The 23476-nt window shown below is 55.8% G+C and overlaps 1 protein-coding gene across 7 annotated transcripts in view; it reads right to left on the bottom strand.

The window, feature by feature from the left end:
* Positions 1 to 23476, bottom strand: part of TECTA (tectorin alpha) — a 33371-nt gene that overhangs the window by 6196 nt on the left and 3699 nt on the right. For 2 of the 7 annotated variants that reach the window (XM_039721833.1, XM_039721834.1), the window contains 22 exons: positions 22642 to 22706; positions 20786 to 20919; positions 19392 to 19679; positions 15447 to 15584; positions 14709 to 14874; positions 12521 to 12933; positions 11759 to 12329; positions 10666 to 11258; positions 9704 to 10277; positions 8404 to 9014; positions 7572 to 8133; positions 6552 to 6751; positions 5392 to 5775; positions 4894 to 5180; positions 4516 to 4796; positions 4282 to 4392; positions 3683 to 3885; positions 3213 to 3376; positions 2846 to 3094; positions 2226 to 2388; positions 1859 to 1946; positions 1624 to 1740 (listed from right to left, as the gene is read on the bottom strand). In XM_039721833.1, the coding sequence (XP_039577767.1) occupies positions 1624 to 1740; positions 1859 to 1946; positions 2226 to 2388; positions 2846 to 3094; positions 3213 to 3376; positions 3683 to 3885; positions 4282 to 4392; positions 4516 to 4796; positions 4894 to 5180; positions 5392 to 5775; positions 6552 to 6751; positions 7572 to 8133; positions 8404 to 9014; positions 9704 to 10277; positions 10666 to 11258; positions 11759 to 12329; positions 12521 to 12933; positions 14709 to 14874; positions 15447 to 15584; positions 19392 to 19679; positions 20786 to 20919; positions 22642 to 22705 (6361 nt within the window). In that variant the 5' untranslated portion in view covers position 22706. Of the gene's footprint in view, positions 1 to 231; positions 1237 to 1623; positions 1741 to 1858; positions 1947 to 2225; positions 2389 to 2845; positions 3095 to 3212; positions 3377 to 3682; positions 3886 to 4249; positions 4393 to 4515; positions 4797 to 4893; positions 5181 to 5391; positions 5776 to 6551; positions 6752 to 7571; positions 8134 to 8403; positions 9015 to 9703; positions 10278 to 10665; positions 11259 to 11758; positions 12330 to 12520; positions 12934 to 13268; positions 13513 to 14708; positions 14875 to 15446; positions 15585 to 19391; positions 19680 to 20785; positions 20920 to 22641; positions 22707 to 23476 lie in introns of those variants that run through there. The other 5 variants (XM_039721836.1, XM_039721835.1, XM_039721837.1 and 2 more) reach the window with 5 other exon arrangements.

Raw genomic sequence — 23476 nt, 5'->3', positions numbered from 1 at the left:
CCTGCCCCAGAGCCCAAATCTCCTCTGCTCCTTCTGCCCTACATCCCAGCCCATGCCATGGCAAACCTGTCAGACCCACACTCCAGCCAAGACCCCTGCCCTCAGCTCTGGTGTGCCCCTGCCTGGCACCCCAAAACTCCCTGTCCACCCTCCCTGGGACTCTTTGCAGCCTTGGTGTCCTTCCAGGCCCCACTGCTCCTCGCCCCCATCAGACAGGAGCCGGTGCTTACGAAGGGTTACAACACTTTTTATTCCCACGCAGCCGTTTCACAGAGTACAAACACAAAACAAGACACCAACACAGCCCCCCGCACCCACCAGCACCCAAGGCTGCTCCCCACTCTTTCACCAGGCACCCCAATGCTGCCCTGTGCCCGCAGACCCCAACCCTGCTCTGACCCTCAACCCTTGCACACCACACAAACACAGCAGGGAATTTTGTCCCTCCTTCCTCTGACTCTCGTTCCTGCCCACCAGAAAGCACCTCTTTCCAATTATTGGCACCAGCTTGTCACCACCACAGCACAATGCCAAGATTTCCAGAGCCCCATGGATGAGTTTGGCTCTCTGAACCAAACCTCAGCACCACCTCTGCTCCAGAGAGTCAGAGGGTGACACGGTCCCAAGGTGTCACGTCATCCAGAGATGGCAATGCACTGCTCTGTGCCCCAACACCTACCTCTGGCTGAGTCTGTGAGCTCATAAGACCCTGGTGGCAGTTCCCAAGGACAGTGGGAGCTGTCCATGTTGAGGGGACAGCACGTGCTCCACCCCATCCCACACTGCCAACAGTGGCGTGGGCCACCTTCAGTGCACCCCACAAGGGAGAGCCTGGGAAAAAAGCTGCAAAACCCCTGCTTGAGTCCACATCAATGATGGAAAGCTGTAAAAAAAAAAACCCCAAACCCCAGTCCCACATCGCTGCTGGCAAACATCCCGCTCAGTCTCGCCGTCGCTGTGCCGGCTGCATGTCACCGTCGGGTCCGCGTCCCACCTCTCTCAGGTGACATCCCTCTGCCTCCTCGCAGCATGGCCGGGTGGGCAGCAGCGTGGCCACGGCGGGGGGGCTGTCTCCTACCCTACAAAGACTCAGGCTGACGCGAGAACAGTTTTTGGCTGGGCGGCGGGGCCGCGCCTACGAGGTCAGGGGCCGCGGGGCCGAGCGCAGCCACAGCCACAGCTGGGCTGCCAGCAGGAGGGTCACTCGGGCACGGTGCTCCCCTGAAGAGCTGGAGGCTGCCAACACAACAAAATCCATGTGAGCTGGGGTTCTGGGTGCCTCCCACACAGATTCCCTTCAAATCATGCCAGGCTGGTGCCCACCCAAATGCCCGACCTCACTGCTGGGCTCCCAGACCACTGCATTTACTCTACCCTGCCCTGTACCATGCAGGCAGCATCACCTCCCTTGGAGCTGCCTGCCAGCTCTTCTGAACCTGCCAGCAGTGCCCTCACAGCCCTCAGGTGACAGGGACAGGGCACATCTGGCTCGCTGCCCTCCACACCCCTTCTGTCTGCAGCACGCCACACGTCCCAGCCCCTTTCCCCATGCTGCTCACCCCACAGCCCCTCGGTTTGGGGGTGGCAGCTCCCTGCTGTGCCCACCCCGACCCCGGTACTTGCCCCTGCAGCTCTTGCCGTCCCCTTGCAGCGTCCCTGTCACACAGCTGCACAAAGGCCCGTCTGCCCGGCTCGTGCAGATCTGCTCACAGCCTCCGTTGTCCTCGCACCAGTCTGATCCTGGACACAAACAGCAAAAGGGGGACACCTGAGCCATGCTCCCAATCCCTGATCCTTGTCTGCTTGAGGCTGGGATGGCAGACAAACCCCCCAGCCTTCCCTGGGGTCCCGCACTTACGCTTCCTCCGGATAGGCCCCACTGAGAGGATCTGCTCCTTGGACTCCTCGGCGAAGGCGCTGGCCATCCTCGTGTGCTGAGGGCAGTTCTGTTTGGGGATAAACACCACCTCTGTCACCCTCAGTTCTGCCCAGGCCCCCTCTGTGCCCCTCCACCTGTCCCAGATCCCAGCTCCCACAGGCTCCCACAGGTCCCAGGGTGATCTGCCTGTGACAGAGCATCTCCTCCCCATGCCCAGAGGGACACACAACCCTCCCATCTGCTACTCCTCTGGTCACCTGTCCCATGCCACACCATCAGGGCTCACTGCGCTCTGGAAGAGCCCTTCAAACCAAGCACCCCCTCCCTCTGCACTCGCCCCACTCACGATTTTGCAGGAGTATTTCTCGGAGTCACAGAGGGACACGGCGCAGTGCAGGTGAACCTCGTCGTAGTCCCCGATGAACTTGAAGACGGTGACGTGGAAGCGACACGTCAGGGACACCCCGTTCTCCTCTATGCCAATGGTGTTGTCCTTCATGTTTTGGCACCTGTGCAAAGCACTGATGCTCAGCACCACCCTCCTGTGACTGGGACCCTCCCTGTCCCCATAAGGCCCCTCACCCCAGGTCTCACAGTGAGGTGCTTAGACCCTGCCATGGCTTGTCTGGACAAGGGTGTCATGCCCTGCCTCTGTCACCTCTCTCTGGCGTTTCCAACTTCCCAAAATGCCTGTGCATGATCCATATCCCCCTTCTCCTGTAGTTAGGTGTTGTCCACAGCACCATGGACACAAGGAAAGTGCTTCTCTCTGCACCTGGTACTCTGTCACACACAGGGGTTCTGGCTGTGTCTACACCAAGCAAATTAACTCCTGATCTAACAACACTGCTCCTCCCCCTTTCCAGATTTTGATCAACCATCCCATTGGCCTAAAGGTCCTTGTCCCAGCTGATGCCACCACCCTTCCAGACACCATGAAAACCAATGGGGCTCGTGGTAGCTCACCCTCCCTCGATGATGAAGTAGCGCAGTTTGTCGTTGCTGTCCCGCGAGGGGGTGGCGTAGCACTTGTTCAGCATCAGGATCAAGTGGTTGGAGTCGGCCCCCACCACAAAGACCCCCACATAGAGCACGTCCCGGGTGGTGAGCACCACCTCGCCCTGCCGGTACGGGTGCTTGTAGGATGAGTTCTTGTACAGAGCCATCTTGGTGGTGAAGCTCCCTTCCTGTGTCGGCACCGTCAGGTTAATTACACTAACAATGACAAAGAAACACTGGCTCAGTTGGTGGAAAGGTTTTGAACCCCCAAATTGTTGCCTGGCTTCAGAACCAGCACTGCCTCACCCGTCTGTGTAACAGGCCCTGCTCCTACCTGAGCATCGGCCGCACAACTGAGTCCAGGGAGATCTTGATGTCCAGCTCATAGGCACAGGAGAACTCCACATTGATGGTCCTGTCCCGGGTGATGATGTTGCCCGTGTTGTTGGCACTCTCGATCCACACCGTGTTCTTGTACACTATGTGAGTGCTGTTGGACTGCAGAGGGAACACAGGGCACTGCTTAATTCCAGCTGTTCCCACTTCCCTGCTCCTAATGAGCACCTCTAAATGAGCTGTGTGACAAGGGACCTGCTGCCCCTCCACCTCTGTCCAGAAAGGGTATGGAATGGTGGGGCTTGGAATTGCGTCCTTACTCTACAAAACCTTCCTGTGTTCTCCTTGACCCCCAGCCCATTAAAGCACCTCCCAAGCATCAATTGCACTGTTCTGTCCCTGGAGTTGAGCTGGGCTGCAGTGAACTGTCCCACACTCCCAGCCCTGTGTGCCCATGTCCCAGCTCACCTGCACCAAGTTGCCACAGTTGCCTTTGGTGTTGTTGATCTGGAAGGAGATGAAGTCCTCCCCTTCGATGCCGGGGCAGTGGCGGTCATTGACTCGCACGCCCTCACGCTCAAAGCCCAGCTGGAACAGCTTGCACTTTGAAATGGACACCTCCATTTGGGCAGCCTTGCAGGTCACCTCCGCATCAATGATGTCGTGGGTGGCTGGAGGAGATGACACAACTTCAGACCACCACAAATGGCCCCTTGGCACTTCTTTCATCCACTAGAAATGGGCTGGAATCATCTCCTGTGGTGTGCTCTGCCCATCTTACATCTCTGCTGCTCAAAGTGCTCCCAAACCAGAGATGCCCACAATGAGCACCCCAGAAAAGCTGTTCCCTGCTCTCTGCTCCCCTCCTGAACTGTGCACGGTCAGCAAAACCCATCTTGGCAGAGGTCACAGCCCTCAGCACATCCCTTCCCAAAGCCCCTGTGGCATAATGGCCCAAGGTGGAGCTCGGCACTGACCCCACAGCCAGGAGCAGAGGACTCACTGTTCCCATAGGGCCAGGAGCAGAGGACTCACTGTTCCCATAGGGCCAGGAGCAGAGGACTCACTGTTCCCATAGGGCGGGGGCTCGATGCAGCCGCACAGCTCCCCGCCGTTGTCCAGCTCGCAGGTGCGGTTGGGGCAGTCGGCGCCCACGCAGGGATCTTCCACCACTCCTGCTAAACAGCACAAGACACAGCACAAACACAACCTTTACCCTCAGACCATGAGGCAGCCACCTCTAGCCCCTCTCCCCAGTGGGACACGGCTCCCCTCGACCTGAGCAGCCCCAGTTCTCTTACAGCAATTCTCCTTCTCGATCCAGTCGGTGCCCAGGATGCCGAAGGTCCGGCAGGCTTCTCCATAGGCAGCCAGCGAGCCGCACAGCTGGACCTTCTTGTGGTTGTAGCAGCCATCCAGAAAGCAGGACTCATAAAAGGGCAGCGGGTCCAGGAGGCCGTAGCAGGGCTGGAAGAAGCCTTTCATGTCGGTCAGCTTCAGGCAGTAGCTGTCACTCTGCAGCTCCTGGATCTGGACGTTGTCGCAGGAGGCGGCGTATTGCGAGTACTGCAGCTCGTTGCAGCTGTGGGCATCGGACACGTAGTGGGGGCTCCTTTCACGGCCAGCCCTGCTCCCATTCCCGCTCCCAGCTGGTGGGAAAGGGCTGGCTGCCCACTCACCTCTTCTGCATGCCGTTGGTTTTCCAGCTCTGTGCCAGCACCACGCTGCTGACGGCCGGCTTGCCCCGCAGCGTGGCGTAGTCGTCGGTGCGGTCGCCGTTGAAGTTGCCGCAGAGGCCGCACACCTTGTTCTGCAGCCGCTCCCCGATGGTGATCTTGATGACGTTGAAGCCGTTGTAGCGGATCTGGATGTCGGGGCTGGAGTCGATGACCAGGAAGCCCTCCTGGCTGAAGATCTTGGTGGACAGCCCTGTGACGAAGGGGATGCTCACGAGGCTTCCGTTCACCTAGCGTGAGAGAAGGACACAGAGCTGATGTCCCTCCCATATCTCTGCCTATGGATGTGGGCATGAGCCACTCATAAAAGATTCCACAGCCACTTCCCACTGCACCATCTGTGAAAACATTGACAGTAGTCTGGGGTCTTTGTGCAGACCATTGTGCAGCCTGGACTGCCACCCATTATCCCCTCCCAGCCCCACTCAGACAAGACCTCACCTTTACAGTGTTCCTGTCGCTGATGAGGATCTGCTCCTCGTTGATGTAGAAGTACACGGGGGAGATGATGGTGAGGTTGGGCGAGGACCACTTGTCGAAGTTGATGATGAGCTGGAAGGAGAAGTCGGGCAGCTTCTGGCAGATGGTGGAGAGGACGAAGGCGCAGTTGGCGGGGAAGCGGAGGAAGGCGCCGTCGAAGGTGCGGAAGACGCCGCCGCCGGCCGCCAGGCAGAAGGAGCTGCGGGTGCTGAAGCAGCCGCGGACGCCGTTGCGCAGCGCGCACTCCTCGTCCGACTTGCAGTGCCGGGGGTCGCACTGGATCAGGTTGCGCCGGAAGCAGCGGCACCGCCGGGTGCAGTCCCCACTCCAGAAGAGCTGCTTGGGCTGAAAGAGGGACCCGTCACCGGCTGCCCTTCAGCCCAGAGGGTGTCTGAGACAAGGCTTGCACCCCTCTGTCACACGACAAGCAGAGGAAAGGGGGCAAAGAACACGCTGGCAGCTTGCACCTGCCTTGCAACACCTCTGCTACCCACACTCATGTTTGCACTGCCACCACAACCTCCCTCACCTCTTGTGCACACACAAAGCCACAGTGTTTAATACCCCCTTGGCCTCTTTCTTGCATTCTGCCAGCCACCAACCCATCTGCAAGGAAGACCATGTGACACTACACCAATACTGGCTCCTCATGGAGCAAAGGCACCTTACACAGGACAGTTTCACTGGCACAAAATACAGGTCACTGTGATATGACCAGTGCTATCAGCACAGCACTTTGCTGCTTCATACTCCTCAGTGACATCCAGTAGCTACAAAAAAGCAAATTTCATGTGAAATACTAAATCTATGATGTGTGAATACCTAGCACAATGTGATCATAAAATACTGGACTTTGGCACTCATCAAAGAGTCTTCCCAGTCACCACCTTCTCTCCATCCCACCTCCACCAGTTCCTTCCTGTGCTTGACACCCAGGCCACCTTCACCCAACAACTGCATGATGTTTTTTTGGATAGAAAGACTCCCTATGCAGCACACCATGGAAGGACATCCCTCTCCTCTCTATCTCTGCTACCAGCCTAGCCTGACTGTTATCCCCACTCAAACTCTGCCCAGAAATGTCATCCACAGGAAGGGAGCCGGCTCCAAGAGCTGCGTACCTCGTAGTATTTGCCATCAGAGTAGCAGCCACAGTTGTGGGGCAGGATGCAGCTCTTGCCATTGAGGACATAGCCAGGGTCACACTGGCAGCCCTCCACGCAGTAGTGGCTGCAGTCGCTCTTCAGCCGGATGGCAGCACATCGGGGCTGGCACAGGGACACACAGCTCTCGTAGTGGCTGTTGGGGGGACAGCTGACAGCTGAGCAGGGGACAAAACCAACACAGATTAGCTCCATGGACACCACCAACCTGGCTCCCCACCAGGGATTGATTCAGACCTGTCATGCATGGTGTGCCAGTCTGTGGCCTCACCACCCTGTGACAGCGGGGCCCCTGAGCCATGAGCTTGCTTGTTAGAAGGGAAAAACGACACAAATTTAATTTTCAGTCTCGTTAGCAAGGACAATTACTTCCCATCCGATTTGCCAGACAGATTGGCTGCCAGGGATGCGTGCGGTGCCCATCCTCAGGAGCCTGATTGAACAGCACATCGTCATCTTATTGACAAGGGGCTGCAGCTTCATTAGAGCAACATGCACTGCTGGCATTGAAGCTGACTGATATAATCCCTGGTTAACAGTGGGGGGGATGGCTGATGCCTTCTGAGCTTGAGGCTTTCTATTTTCCATCCCTGTCCCTTCTAAACTTAGGGCTTTCTATTTTCCATCCATGTACCTTCTGAGCCTGAGGCTTACCCTTTTCCATCCCTGTACCTTCTGAGCTCAGGGCTTTCCATTTTCCATCCCTATATCTTCTGAGCTTAAGGCTTCCTCTTTCCATCCATGTCCCTTCTGAGCCTGAGGCTCACCCTTTTCCATCCCTGTACCTTCTGACCTTGAGACTTCCATCCCTGCTCCTGCTGTACCACATGCAGTTTGTGACAACTCCAGGAGAATACAGTGTCCCAGACTTCACCCACCTCACCCAGCAAGCGTGGGAGGGATTGGCTGCCAGGCCATTGGCCTCCCCCTCCTTGGAACCCCAGAAAAAGAAGGACCAGGAGGCAGGGTGGCACTTACAGCACGAGGTGAAGTTCCTCCAGCCAGTGATGGCAATGCCCTGAGTCTGGCAGGTGCTGGCGTAGTTCTGCAGCCAGCTGCAGGCTGTCTGCATGGCCCCCCCATCCACACAGGTGTCAAAGAGGCAGTTCTTGTAGAAGAAGCCGGGGTTGATCTTGCTGTGGCACTTGGCAAAGACACCACTCTGGCTGGGGATGAGGCTGCAGAGCTGCTGGGGCTTCCAGAATCCTTCCACCTTGCCGCAGGCCGGGCAGCGGTCGCCGCAGCCCACGCGGCAGAACGCATCCCGCTTGGCCCAGCTCTGCACAAAGTCACTGATGTTGGTGGCCGGTGTCCCCCCTGCAGCCACCAGGTCGTCCTCGGGGTTGCCGTTGTAGCGGCCACAGAGGCCATAGGTGAGGTTCTGGAAGGCCCGTGGGATGGTGACAGACAGGAAGGTCTTCCAGTCGTACACCACCTTCAGCCCGAAGTCGGTCTCCACCACGATGTGGAAACCGAAGGCAAAGATGTTCACTTTGCCCTGGCCCAGCTTCAGGGGCAGGTAGAGACGCTCATCGTTGATCTGCAGGGAGGGAACAAGGCAAACACTGTGAGGGGGCATGATGGTGGGAGCTTCTACAGAAGGACACAAATGAGGGTGGCTGGGCATTCCCAGAGAAAGGTCCCCGCTGAGCTTCCCTCTCCAGCCAAAACAGAAATCCTCTCCAAAAGCTGTGCCTGGCAGCACCCACTGCATGATCTCACCTCCAGAAAACCTTGTAAGCCCTAAAGCCTCATGTCTAGGGTTTTACTCTTGCAGAAATAATCACAGCCCTCATGGCCCTGCACTCACCAGCACAGTGTACTTGTAGGCACGGTGGATAACAATCTTGTAATTAAAGACCTCCACTTCCACCTGCTTCACCCACAGGGCCAGAGAGGTGTCCCGATCCTCGTTCTTGGCCGTGACGGTGAACGTTGGGAATGTGTCCGAGCGCTCCACCCTGGGCCGGGAGATGGTGGTGCACAGCACCAGCTCACAGCTGCTCTGGAAGTCGAAGGAGTAGCCATCAAAAGTCAGGTAGTGCCCATAGCCCGAGATGATGCAGGAGGCATCGGTGCGGGCGTGGCAGTAGTAGAGGCCGTTCTCCTCCAGGCAGTACTCGTCGTCCTTGCAGGACACATTCTCGCAGTACACGCTGTTGTCCGAGCCGTTGCAGTAGCACAGGAAGTGGCAGGAGATGTCCATCCAGAAGGTCTGGTTGGTGGCCAGCTGCCGGCCCTCGAAGTTGCAGCCGCACTCGCGGCGGGGGATGCAGCGGGTGCCGCGCAGGGCGAAGCCCTCGTCGCACTGGCAGCCCTCCGAGCAGGTGTCCCTGCACACGGGGCCCGAGGCCAGGCTCTCGCAGGTCTCCACGCAGCTCATGCACTCCTCAAAGTGGCTGTTCTCCGGGCAGGAGAGAGCTGCAGGGTTGGCAAACACAGAGCCTGAGCCCCCCAGCTCTGACAGCGTTGGGTGAGGAACAGGCAAAAGCGGGTGGTGATGGATTCAGGGCAAAAGGGGAAACAGTCTCAGCATCTTGTGGCCACTGGCTCATCCTATTCCCTTTGCAACCCCTTCTCCTCTCAGCCATCGCCCCCCCTCACATCTCAACCCTGTCCTGCTGTGTGCCAGACATCACCTCCTCCTGTTATTTCCCAAACAAACACCTCCCTGAAACTCCTGAGGCAGAGACAGGCACAGCCTTCCCACCATCTACTGCCACACTTGGGATTTTCATATTTGCTTATGAGTTATGAATGTTCTCCCATCCATGGCAAGTTTACAGCAACAGCTAAAAACCAGTGTTATTCAAATTATCCTCTGGTGGTGGCGTACAGCACCGCCAGACACCATCTGCAGCTCCAGAATGCTCCTACAGCGCACCATAAAACTTCTGCTCCTCCTGAAATGCCACCCTGAAACCACTTCCCTGGGAAATCTCTCTCTGCTGGCACCAGAAACCACTGCCTGTGATTCCAGCATCCCACACGAAAAGCTGCTCTGCCTCTGCATGCCCACAGATCCCCACCAAAAACACTCTGCCTGGGTTTGGTGGGTTCCAAACTCCCTTCTCCCCACCCTGGGTGAGGAAGAGCTTTGGTGGACTCACGGCAGAAGCTGTGGCTCCTCCACTGGCCGATGTCCACGTCGGCGTTCTTGCAGGCGCTGGCGTAGCGTGCCACCGAGTCACACAGCTCTGACACGTTGCCCCCGCTCTGGCACAGGCGGAAGAGGCATGTCCTGTAGTAGGCCGAGACATTGACCACGCTGTGGCACTCCAGGAAGGAGCTGTTGGTGGGGTCGTTGATGATGCCGCAGCTGGAGCGGCTCCTGTAGGACTTGAGCAGCTCCGAGTCGTTGTTGCAAGCCATGAGCAGGTCCCCGCACTCGCCGTTGCAGATCTCGTCGAAGGTGGTCCAGCTCTCCAGGAAGAGCTCCAGATTGTCGGTGAACTTGCCCTTGGGCAGGCAGAACTCGTCGGTGGCGTTGTCGTTGAAGAGGCCGCAGAGGCCCCCGGTGCAGTTGAAGTAGGAGGTGGAGAGGCGGATCTCCAGGAGGCCGGAGTCGTAGTAGCTGATGGCCAGGAGCCCCTCAGACTCCATCACGGTGCTGTTGTCAGTCCGGTAGATTTCCAGGCGCCCAGAGGGGTGGAAGTAGGGCAGCTCCATGTCATAACCATTCACCTGCAAGGAGCAAGGTGGAGAGGCCAGGGAGGGTGATGTGGCTTTGCCCAACCACAATGTGCACGTTAAACACTTCCTGACAAAGACCCACCCTCCAGGGCCCAGAGCCTCCTCTGAGTGAGGGCATACAGCTGTGTCTTTGGGTTTTGCCCCACATAAAGCAATTTTTCTTCCAGGGGAAAAGCAAGTTGCAGGAGAAGGAGGAGGCAGGAAACCTCCTTAGCAAACAGGAGGAGCAGTGCTGTGGCAACAGCTTCACAGGCACCCAAAGGGCCTCCACATGATGGTTCAAGTATTCCTGTGGTGTCCACAGCTACAGAGCTATAATCTCCACTGGATCACACCACAAGCCACCACCTCCCACCCCGTCCCAGGGCAGCACCTTTACCTTAATGTCTGACAGCCTGGTGCCTCCAATCTTCACTTCTTGGCCGACCGCCTGGACCCGCACGACGCGCGGCCCGTTGGGAGCAGAGCCGACCTTCTTCTGGTTGATGTCCACCTCAATGAAGTCTGGCCTCTCTGGGCAGGTCTTGAGCAGCGTGTAGGACTGTTCCAGCGGGTAGGGGAAGGTGATGCCATCAAAGGTCTGCAGCACCTGGTCCTGCCCCACCAAGCACACAGTCTCCCGCTTTGGGTAGCACCCCCGGTAGCCGTTCTCGATGGTGCAGATCTCTCCCTCGGGGCAGGTGGTGTTGAAGCACCTGGCCTCCCCGCCAGCCTCGCAGTGGCACTGCACAGTGCAGTCTGGTGATGCCCAGAAGGACTCCCCGACGGCGTAGTAGCGGCCGTTCACGTCGCAGCCGCAGCCCTGGACGGGGACGCAGCGGTCGGCGCTGAGGACGTGGCCCTCGGGGCACTCGCAGCTCTCGGTGCAGGGGGAGGTGCAGGCCAGCGGGGCAGTGAGGTCGGAGCAGGTGGCAGGGCAGCTGGTGGCACACACCGAGTACTGGCTGAGCTCCGGGCACTGCACGGCCGCCGCTGTGGGCGCAGAAGGGTGACAAACAGAAGGGCCATGTTACAGCACAGTTCAGGTGCCACCCTCTCACTGACCTCAGCAGAGACAACACAGAGTGACCCACGAAGCCCTCAATAGCAGGATTGTCCCCTCCATTTCCCACCCAGGCCTCCCTGCCCAGTCCTGAGCTTCTCCAAAATAGCCCCAGAGCCACTGAGTCGCCCACAGCTATTTAAGGCGACAAGGATGGTGCACTGACCAACCAGTTCCCATTCCAGTCCAGCCTCCAACCCTCCTCATGGCAGCAGATGACTTCCAGAGCAAGGTGGAGCTCCCACGTCATGCCTGACTTGTGTCACACTTTTGCCGGAGCAAGGGTGTGATGCCATGGAGAGGAGGTACCAATCAGTTCTCTCCCAACTCCCTTCATTTCAGGCAATCCCCTCCCTTGGGTTTCCTCCCTCTCCTGTCACGCACTCCTGGGCACACCCCTGGCATTGCTCCCCTGCTCCCAAACACTCACCACATCCTGTCTGGCTCCTCCACTCTCCCACCGAGATGCCCAGGGCCTGGCACACGGTGGCGTACGCCTGGATGGCCTGGCACAGACCAGTGCCATTGTCCTTGGCGCTGCAGAGGTCGTAGACGCAGCTGTGGATGAAGGCAGTGGGATCCACGACAGAGCCACACTCCCAGAGGGGCCCCCCGCTCTTGTTGATGAAGCCGCAGTACTCGGGGGTGAAATACAGCGCCTCGGTGGCGGCGTCGCAGAGGCTGCAGTTCTCCAGGCAGCCCGTGGAGCACCTGCGCTCGGGATGTGGCACCTGCCAGCTCTCGCCCAGCTCTGGCACGGACGTGGCCACCCTCCCATCTGAGCGCAGGACGTCGTCCTCGGGGTCTTTGTTGTAGTTGCCGCACAGCCCGCACGTGGCGTTGATGTACGAGCCCGGCACGGACACGGAGGCGTAGTGCTGTCCATCGTAGGTCACCAGCAGGCCAAAGTCAGTCTCCAGGGCAGTGGACAGCCCGCTTTGGTAGACCTTGATTGCGCCCAGTTCCAAGGAGATGGGCAGGGACACCACCAGGTCGTCCACCTGCGGGGACAGCACCCGGCGGCTGAGCCAGCGCGTGCAACAGCAGAGCCCTCGCCCTGGGACAGACAGGACAGCCTGTGCCCATTCCCCAGGACACACGAAGCCCAGAAGTGCCATCCCACACTCTCCAGGCTGCTGCCACCTCAGAGGAGCTGCCCTGGCAAGTTCTCCCCTTCCAGCAGAGCTCTTACCTTTGCCTTCCCAAATCCGCCCCTGGGGAGAACAATCTTGTGCGAGTAGACCTCCACATAAATATCCCTCAGCCAGGAGACGGAGGAGCCGCCTCGGTTCTCATTCTTGGCCTCCACGTTGAAGTAGGGCAGCTGGGAGCCTGGCCAGCACTGCCTGGCGAGGAGGTAGGAGCAGGAACCCTGGAAGTGAAAGAGGAAGCCGTCGAAGGTGTGGTAATGTGGATCTCCGAACACCACGCAGGTGCTGCTCTCCACCGGCACGCACTGGAAGAATTTGCTCTTCGTCTCACACGCCTCGAAGGGGCCACAAGCCATGTCCTGGCACAGGATCTCATTGTTGAAGTCCAGGCAGCGGCACTTGGTGGTGCAGTTGGCGTTGTCCCAAAAGATCTCCCCTTGACGGAGAAACTGGCCTAGAAAGACAGAAAGGGAAAAACCCACGCTACATCACTTCTTGAAACAGAAACACGCTCTGAGCGCACCCCCGGGGGCCTGCTGCTCCTGTGATGGAGACCACCACCACCGTGTCCTGCTGCTGGGCTTCTCAGCTGTTTTCTTTGTGCAAACTCCTAGCAAGAGCCACTCAGCAAATCCCAAGTTTCATTTCTAATGTGTGGTGCATCATCTTTGAGTCCTGCCCACGCCACGAGCCCCTGGAATGCTGCGAGTGCTGTCACAAATCCGGGGTCAGTGCTGCAACAGCAGGCTGGAAAACTTGAAGGTTATTCCACGCATTTTGGACACCCACCACTCTGGCTCTTCTTCAGTATTGCAGGGCACAAGAGGCATTTGTGGCATTTGTGCTGTTTTTCCAAAGGAAAAGCCCCATTTGGAGGCAGTTTCCAACATTTTTGCTGCGCTTTTACCATGCTCCAGCTTTGCTCTCACTTCCACGGTTCCCTTGTTCACATAACTCTGCTGGTCAAAAAGTCACTCTGTCAGCAGCAGCCCCAGGAGCAATTTACTCCCATTCAGGAAGATCTCGTAGTAGTTACTACACCAAAGAGCTGTTGATAAGCAACTTCCACCCCACACACGAGCCCCAGCAGGGTGCTGAGTGATCTCACAGCCCCAGACAGCAGCAGAGAGGGAGCGGGTTTGGCTGGTGAGAGACAGGAGAGGCAGGAAGAGGGCTGGAGAGGAAGGGTGGCAAGTCCCTGTGAGGGTTTCTCTCCCCTCCATCTGGGCATTTTTCACACTCCTCCGGCGCGTGGCTTCTGCCGTGCGCTGCTTGAGTTTGCCTCTCCTAAACTTTTTGTTCTCTTCCCTGCCTCCTACAAAAAAAAAAAAAAAAAAGGAGCTATTTTTCTGCTTCCTCGCAACAAATGTCTCCTCTTGGCAAGGCCCACGTTCCAACCATCCTGGTGTGGGGAATTTGGGAAAGGGGTGATATTTGGATCCAACACCTCGTGCTGCATCTCCTCTCCTGGGGGCAATCGGCCATTCACTGTGAAATTTAAATCCAGTGGTGGGATCTACTCCCAACTCCTCTTGTCACCTGCAGAGCTGAGACTGGTTTCCAGCTTCTCTGCAAAATCCAGCCTTTCTTCCTGGTGTCAGCAGCTGGGAAATGCTGGAGCAGCTGGACCCAAAACTCTGCTGGAGCTGCAAGAGCCTTGGGATCTCATGGACCTCGAGTAGTCCTAAACTAGGACATAAAGAAGCCACATGTCTCCAGTGTCTGTCAGCAAATGACAATCCTCTCTTGCTGGAAAGACTCCTGGAGCACAGTGGATGCTCCTGACAGTTTTATTTGTCAAATGGAAGTGCAATAATCTTTCAGCAGCAGAGCCCCTGTGCAGCCAGTGTGTGCATTGATTAATCCCTTTATGGCCCCGCGCTGTCAGTGACAGGCACAGACCCTGTAACTGCTGCAGACACATGACATTTGTCCTGCCTACAGAACCTGATGCTCCTCATGCACAAACAAGGGAAATGGCACAAGATCAGCTTCTCTAATTTATGGGCAGGAGGAAATTGCTGTCCCTGAGTCTTTCCTGTTGCCACCAATTATCGCAGGAACTCGGAGATGTGCAAGGACTGAACCCTCTCTTCTGTTTCTGTCCCTGCAGCTGCAGCTCATGGGGACACCCTGGCTAAAGCACAGATCATGCAGCACCCCAACAGCATCATCTTTTGCTGCACTGCACCCCAAAATTTGGGGACAAGCAATTCTTTTCTCCCTTACCTCTCAGGCTGCAGCCGTTGGCCGGGTCTATTTCTCTGCCATCTATTTTGAAAGCCCAGCGCCCAGGGACATTTACGTTGGTTGTTTCCTCAATATTGACAATATCTGGGGTTCTGGAGCCTGGGATGCTGAAAAAGTTGGTGAGATTTCCACCATTGAAGCCAGCCTAAAGCAGAGAGAGAGCAAATTCCATCACCCATCTTGGCAATGGGAAAGCAATGCTGCGTTTCCTCACTTCTCTGTTCCCCCTGAGTACATCTTCTTTAGTTTTAACAGCTCTTTCTGAAGATTTCTGGTTTTAGGTAGTCTAAATTTCTGTTTTCAGGTAGTCTGAATGTGAATGAAAAGCTAAACAGGCACTACAAGCAGAAGGGAAGTGTATTCACAGATTTATGTCTGTATAGATACATATGTATGTAGATCTAAGGGTGTGTGAACTGCGTGGCCAAAATAGAGTGAGAGAGCAACGCAGGGAGAGATAAAGTAAGAAAGCAATGTGGGGGTGCAGGATTCCTGCATTTCTTGTGCAGCAATGTCCCCTTCCTCAGGCAGAGGGACTGGCTGTGGCACTGCTGCCACCACCAAATTTTGGAGTGCTCATCCCAGCAAGGAGTGCAAGGCCAGTGCTGGCGATGCTGAGGGACTCAGTGGCCTGAGCAAGCATGGATGCTTTGCAAAAGCCATAGGCAGCCATCCAAGAGCTCAGCAGGGATGGGGATACGGGAGCAAGAGCCTCACCTGAGCCATCACCCCGCCGAGACCAGTGAGGGGGTCCCCTCCACTGGCCGTGCCCGTGGTCCAGCTGATTTCGTGGTAGTTGAACAAGGCAAAGGATGACACCCCGTCTGTGATCAGGACAGCCTGGAACGTGTTCACCTGTGGGAAACCACGGGCACCTTCACGGGTGGCTCTGCTTTCCTCCTGCCCCTCTGCCACACTGAGGTCTGGCCCGGGTGAGCCTCACAGTGAGGAGCAGAAGTGGAATGAGACCCAAAACCACCCAAAATAGCTGCCACTGCTCCAGCAGCTCCCATTCTGCTCCTTCCTCCACCTGGGAGCGTGTGAGGACCATCTCTGATCCAAGGGAGCACCAATAGATGGCAGCATGAGAATAAGCTGCCGGGGAAGGAGCAGCGGGCAGGATTTGGTGCTTGTGATCTGTTATCTCCCATTACCCTGTCTTAGCTTCATTCCTGCATTATCTTTCCTGGTTCCCTTCCACATTCATATCCTACAACGCTGCCGAGGGTGGATTACATCCAAGCCAGCCATGTATATCCTGCACTTTGCTGGCTGCCAAATCCCCTCCCCACCTGCTAAATCCTCTGCTCGTGTTCTTCCTTTCACTTGAAATGACTCTGCATTTCCAGCCCCACAAACTCCAGCCAGGATCCAGGTGGGAAGAGCCCATCTTCCCTTTTAGGGCTGTGCAGAAGGACAGAAGAGCTCCTTCCCTTGGGATATCCCCTCCATCCCTGCAGATCCAGCAGCAGAGCTGGGCACTGGGAGCTCAGTCAGCCCCTTCTCCCAGCTCCCTGCATTTCCTGTCCTTCCCATCCCTGCCCTCTGACCATGCCCTGAGAGCAGCTCCTCCTGCCTCTGAGCAAGCAGGATTTTAGCAGGGGCTGCCTCTCTTTTAATTAATGCAGAGCAACCCTTGGAGCCTGGACACCTAGGCACTGCACAATGGGGAGGAAACTGCAGCCACAGAAACAATTCCCAGGTGAAACCCACGGATCCAAACATCTCCCAGTGGGAAGCATCAGGGTTTCTCCTGCCAGGAGCCCTGAGAGCAGTTGGTGGCTGCTGGGAAGGGGAAGGGGAAGGGGAAGGGGAAGGGGAAGGGGAAGGGGAAGGCTGGGGGTCACTTGGCACCACATTCCATCCCCTTGGAGCAAACCCCCTGCTCTGAGGATGCCTCAGAGGGGAGCCCAGAGCTGCCTGCACGCCACAGGGGATGTCACTGCCAAGGAAACCAGGCCCCTGCCAGGAGAACTCTGGAACACGGAGGCGAAGCAGCTCTGGGAGCTGTCAGGAGAGAGAGAGAGGTGTGGGCAGAGCTGCCTCTGAGCAGCTGCAAATGGCACAGTTCACACCAGGGCAGGGAGTAAAGCAGAGCCACTTCCACTCCTCATCCTTTCCCTGGCATTCTTTCTCCTACTCCTGGTTTCCTCTTGCTCACCTTTTGCCGTGCTGGGAGGTCACAAACGTGTCACACATAAAGGCAGTGCCACTTGGAGAGTGCCACAGCAGCTTTTCCACACAGCAACAAACCCTGCTCTGCTCAGGAGCCTCTGGAAGGGTGGCAGGAGGTGAATCTCACACCTCTCTCCTCATGACACTTCCATCAAATCCCAAAATTCCCCTTTTTGGAGCTCCTGGCCATGGAGCACCCTCTCTGTCCAACCCTCAGAAAATGAACCAATTTGCTCAGGTGACATCTCCAGGCAGCAACTGCAGCATCCCTGAGGCCACATTCCCAAATTTTCTGCAGTTTTTCTGCATTGCGATGAAATTCCTGCTTAAGTTGCATGGTGCTATTCCTTGTGCCAACCCCGAGCCCCGGCTGCTGCTGAGCAGGAAGGCTGCTCTAAAGCAAAATAAATTGCATTGTGTTGCAAATGTAATTCTTCAGGCAATACACGAATCTCTATATTGCTTGCTGTCTGAAAATATATATATAAAAATATATATATGTGGGGTTTTTCTGCAAGTGCTGCCAGGACTGGCAAAAAAATATGCATCAAATCTCAAGCTTCTCTAAGGAATGGAAAAGAGCTGAACTGTTTATCAGAGCCAACTCCTCGAGACAGGAGAAGCTGGGTTTTGGCACTCACAGCACACAGGCTGATCCTGAACAACCCAGACAGTAGCTGGGATCCCTCACTTGCTGTTCAAGAATGGGTTGTTTGAGGCTTGGGGCAGCCTGGTCTAGAGGAAGGTGTCCCTGCCCACGGCAGGGGGTGGAATGAGGTGATCTTTTCCCACCCAAACCCCTCTGATTGTAATTCACCCCAAGCACAGCCCCTGCCAGCAGTGCAGCACGGACCTCCCCACATCAGCTACCCCTCTGATTGTAATTCACCCCAAGCACAGCCCCTGCCAGCAGTGCACCCCAAGCACAGACCTCCCCACATCAGCTGCAGCCACAGCTCACAAATTCACCAGATATTTAAAAGCTGTCCATGCCCTGACAAACATCCCAGCGCCATCCCCCTCCTGTGAGATACAGCTCACACATTGGTGGCCGTGTGACACGGCCGAGTCATTAGTGTGGCTCTGATCAGCGTGATCAATCTCCCATGCAGGCAGGGAGCTGCCATCAGAAACATAGGAATTTGTATGCAAGAAGTGCATTGTGATCAAGCCAAAGAGTCCTAATTGGTGTCAGAGCCTTGCTTAGATCCTGCAAACACTGAGGAGGAGATGCTTTCCCTGGAGATCTCAAAGAAGGGAGCAAGGCTCAGGGGAAAAATGAAATGAGTGTGGTGCTCCTCGGCCCAGAAGGGAACTGGGGAGCAGGAACACAAAGTGTCTCACTCAATTTCACACACAGATGGTGAAGAACTCCTCCATCAACCCCCAAAATTCCCCTCTTTGGAGGGGACAAGACATAAAATAAAAAACCTCCCCTCTTTACAGAGGAGAGACATAAAATACACCTATGAGAAGCCCCTTACCAGTGTTGTGCTGCTTCCCCTTTAGAATGTCACCTCCTCAGTTTTACTCAGAGATGATGAAGAACACTTCCATCAATGCCCCTCTTTGGAGAGGACAAGAAATAAAAAACTCCCCTCTTTACAGGACAGGACATAAAATGCACCCATGAGATGCCCCTCACCAGCATTGTGCTTCTTCCCCCCTAGAACATTACCTCCTCAATTTTACATACAGGTGATGAAGAACACCCCCATATACCCCCAAAATTCCCCTAATTCTGCTTTTTGGGGGGGAACAAGACATAAAATAAAGAAACTCCCCTCTTTACAGGACAAGATTTAAATTACACTCATGAGAAGCCCCTCACCAGCATTGTGCTTCTTCCCCCCTAGAACGTCACCTTCTCAATTTTACATACAGATGATGAAGATCACTTCCATCAACGCCTCTCTTTGTAGGGGACAAGACATAAAATAAAGAAATTCCCTTCTTTACAGGACAAGACATAAAATACACCCACGAGAAGCCCCTCACCAGCATTGTGCTGCTTCCCCCCTAGAATGTCACTCCTCAATTTTACTCAGAGTTTAAAGAACACCTCCATACGCCCCCAAAATTCCCCTCTTTGGAGGGGACAAGACATAAAATGCACCCACGAGAAGCCCCTCACCGGCATTGTGCTTCTTTCCCCTCTAGAACGTTACCTCCTCAATTTCACACCCGGATGATGAAGAACACCTCCATGCCCCCCCAAACTTCCCCTCTTTGGAGGGGGCAAGACATAAAATAAAGAAACTCCCCTCTTTACAGGACAAGACATAAAATGCACCCACGAGAAGCCCCTCACCGGCATTGTGCTTCTTTCCCCTCTAGAACGTTACCTCCTCAATTTCACACACGGATGATGAAGAACACCTCCATGCACCCCCAAACTTCCCCTCTTTGGAGGGGACAAGACATAAAATAAAAAGCTCCCCTCTTGACAGGACAAGACACAAAATACACCCATGCGTAACCCCTCACCGGCGTCGTGCTGCTGCCCCCGTAGAAGGTCACCTCCTCCCAGGTGACGATGAAGAGCCAGCGGGCAGAGAAGGAGGCCATGTCCCTGAAGTGCCGGCGGACGTCCCCGGAGGCCCTGCGGAGCAGCTCGGGCTCCGTGCTCTCCCGGTAGTAGATCTCGCCGCGGATGCCGTTGTGCGCGTCGGCCCAGAAGGGCGCCACGAAGGCGCGGCCGTCGGCCAGCGGGAAGGCCTCGGGCGTGAACTGGCTGACCAGGGCGTTGAAGGAGATCACCCCGTTGTTGTTGACCTGCGTGGAGACCCCCGCGGCGTCTGAGCAAAGGTGCTTTGGTGAATAAGTCAGCACAGAGAGGCTGGTTTGGCAGGAGGTGTGGGGAGAGAGGGTTTGGGTTTAGACACAGACAGGGTGAGCAGCCTGAGCAGGATTCAGCTTCATCCAGCTGATGAGTTGGTGCAGGAAGCCCCAAAACGCTGAAAATTCTTCAAAATAGTGTTCTACAGGGGAGGCACCCATCAGAGCAGGATGGCACCCAAATCTGCTGAGGCACTGCTCCCAGGATTGCTCAGCTTTTGGGATTACTCAGCCCTGCAGCACTGAGGGACGTGGATGATGGGGGCACAGGTGGCTGCACGGACAAAACTGCGTTTGGCTTTGGCATCTGTGGCTGATCCTGGGGCTCCCCCAGAGCTGGGAGGTGCCACCTCAGCCTCCCCAGAGTCTGCTGAAGATGCTCCCCAAAACAACATTTCTGCAGCAAATGGCACTGCTGCCCTGGGTGCTGGAACCCCCACCAGAACAGGGTTTGGAATGGGATTCTGCTTTCCCAGCGCTGCTGTGCACAAACACCAGCTGGAGAATGGATGAGTCTCTTCTGATCCCACAGAGACCACAAAACTTGGGATGTGGCACAGTCACGCTGACTTAGGCCCTGTCTGAGGTTTAGGTGAGCTCAGGTGACCCCTCTCAGCCCAGCCTTGGTGTCCCCTTAGCCAGGCTTTTGCTGTGCCATCACCTGGCAGCAGCAGCAGCCTGTCCTTGTCTGGGCCCCCCACAAAACCGCTGCCCCTTTCCCCCCCTGCAGGTCCTGCATGTTCTTGTTTCTTGCCATGGAGCAGGAATAATGTCCCTTGTGTCAAGCCCTTCGCTTCGCCGTGCCATTTAATCACCCACAAGGAAAATTTATTGCCTTTTAGATTCCTTTCCTATGAACATTATCCCATTAAATACACCTTTGACTTTCTTAATCATAAAACCTATCAGTTCATGAAATCTAAGAACTTGTCAGGTAGCTGCTAATAAATCTTCCAATTCCTGGTGACAGGCAGAGAATGTTTAAAATGCAGCCAATAATGGCAAGGGAAAGGATGAAGGGAAGATCTGCTTTCTCCACTTACATAAATGCTTCTGTATGGGGCTCCAAAAAAGATGAATGGCACAGAGATCTTGATTTCAGGGGAGCTGCCATCATCAACTTTGGGGGTTTTGGTGTCGTTCTGCCAGTATGGATAGAGGCTTGCCATGGTGTGAGCTGCAAGGAGAGGGAGAAGAGTCCTGAGGGCAGGGTCCGGACAGTCCTGATTTCAGAGAGAACAGCTCCAAACCCCAAAATCAGCAGCCAAAGGGTGCTTGGAGCCAGGGCAGAGCTGCTGGCAGTGGGACTGGCTTTAGGACAGGCTCAGGAGGAAAAGCATCACCCAGGTTAGTCAGGACACAGCAAAGTGACCACAAGCTGCACCACAGCTGCAGTTTTCCCTCCCCTGGGACAGTGACCAAGCCAAACCCCCTAAGTCGTGGCTTCACAGCAGGACAGCAGGTCCATGCCCTGCTCCAGGACAGGCAGGACTGGCTGTCCACATGTCAGGTGCTCAGGGGGGCAAACAGCAGCAATTCCAGCCCCCAGAGCCACGTTCCTGGCAGTGCCCACCTTCACCTTCCTCCTGCCCTGCCCCTGCAGTGCCCACCTTCACCTTCCTCTTTCCCTCTCCTGGCAGTGCCCACCTTCCTCCTGCCCTGCTCCTGGCCCGGCTGACAGCCTGAGGGGTCACGGCTGCTCCGACATTTCCCAGCTAAATTCACTTTCCTGCTAAAAGGCACTGCCAGCGAACATAACCGTCTCTCCCAAAAGTACTTCAGAAGATGGTTTTGACACGTTTCAGCCTGCTGCTTTTTTTTCACCAGCCTAAAATCCATCAGCTTGAGGCACAAGCAGCCACTTCAGGCCCCAGGGCACCCTTCCCTTCTTGTCCCAGCCAGATTTGTGCTGTCATTTCATGTCCTGCTCCTCCAGCCAGCTCCTCACAGAGCAAACGGGGATTTTTCTGGGTTTGCCTCCCCCTTCTCCCCTCTTTGATGCAGGAAAGCCTCACGACATCCAATCTGGGATGACAGAGCCCCCGGGCTTGGAACAATCCCAGCTCTGTTCACCTGGATTCAGGACATGCTGCCATCCCCAGGAGCCTGCCCTGAGCTCCTGGGGGCCCTCCAGGCTCTTTTGTGTTCCCATGGGCACACAAGGGCCTCTCCGTGATGCCAGCTCTGAGGATGCTCCATGCTGAGCATTAAGGAGTCGCTACTGACCCTTCCCAGGCTCCAAACTTCCCTGGGAAAAGGGAGATAAGGGGAAATCTGGCCTAACCCACTGGCATCCTGATTTCCTAAGACATTTGTGTGCCCTGAGTGCCTTGTTGGACACTGGGGAGGTGGCACTGATGGTGTCCAAGCCACAGCCCTCTTTCCACAGACATATCCAAAGGGCCACAGCAAAATTCCTCCTGCCAGGCAGTAAAATAAATAATTTCACAGCTGTTACACACCTGATGAGTTATCACAGCCAAGGTACAGCTACAGGACATGGATTTTATTCTGTTTTTAAACAGGAGGCTCAGCAGACATTCCTCAGTTCCTCTTTAGCTGTGCCACACTACCATACCTGCTCAGCAGCCCTAACACAGAGATTTTCCAAACTCCTGCTTCCTCTGGAATGCTCCAGGTGCACACACAGCCATAAAAATTATAAACACAAGCAGCCTTCAGGATTCTCAGTCCCTCCCTCCCCATGGGGAACACTCAGGTCACTCTGGTTCTTGTCCTTGCTCCAGCCAAGGAGCTGGGGGTGTTCCCAAAGCCCTCTGGGGTGGTCCCCAAGCCCTCTGGGGTCATTTTCCAAGCCCTCTGGGGTCACTTTCCAAGCCCTCTGGGGTCTCTGGGCACAGCCCAGCTGGGGAATATTTTCCTGCTGGGAGATACTCACCTCGCTGCTGTGCTGTTATCACCAAAAGGGCCACCCAGGCTCCCAGGAATGATCTCTTGTTCATCCTACAGGAAGGAGACAAACCCAGCCATGCATCACATTGGTAGGAAAAGTCATCCTTGAGGGGATTCCCGAAGCTGCCTGACTGCTGCTGACATGTGGAGCTTCAGGTGAGGTCCCCCACCTGCCAGGCAGCCCTGAAACACCTGGTGATAGCAGCAAATCACTGCCAAAGGAAGCCCAGGAACACCTGGAAGAGCTCATTTCATGTCTGGGAGCTGTGAACAGCCACAGCTCTCCGTGGGCTCCTTATTCTCCTGTTCAGGAGCAATTCCTGATCTGCTTAAAGCAGGGATGGCCACTCCTGGCTGAGCCCAGGGGGAGCAGTTCTGCTCCAGGCTGTGATGAGCTCTCATGGTCCAGGGGCTCCAACTTCAGCTAATCCTGTGCCCTGGCTGCCACCACAACCATCACTCGGGGCTGGATGAGCGAGGAGGGAGCACAAACATTTGCACAGCTGGGCAGCTCCTTGTGCAGCAATCAATGAGAGGCTGAGAGAGTGAAGATACAAAATGAAAACGAAATCCTCTGCCAGCACTAATTCCTTCTGTGCCTAATGCAATTTGTTACTCGTTATTAATCCAATAGAAAATATTGCTGAAACACCTGCTTTGATTTCTTCGCCTGTTCATTGAGCTCGTTCTGCACGGGCAGGGCTCAGGGAGAGCTCCCAGCAAGGTCTGGGATTCTCCAGGAGTGCTGGGAAGGATGTGGGAGCTCCCCACACCATTTGTGTGCGCTATGTACAGCCTGGGTGTCAACAGCAGCATTCCCA

Source organism: Passer montanus, unplaced genomic scaffold (genome assembly GCF_014805655.1).
Source record: "Passer montanus isolate IOZ18808 unplaced genomic scaffold, ASM1480565v1 scaffold47, whole genome shotgun sequence".
NCBI classification, from domain to species: domain Eukaryota; kingdom Metazoa; phylum Chordata; class Aves; order Passeriformes; family Passeridae; genus Passer; species Passer montanus.
Note: the sequence above shows the minus strand (reverse complement) of the source record. Positions and strands in the feature narration are given on the sequence as shown.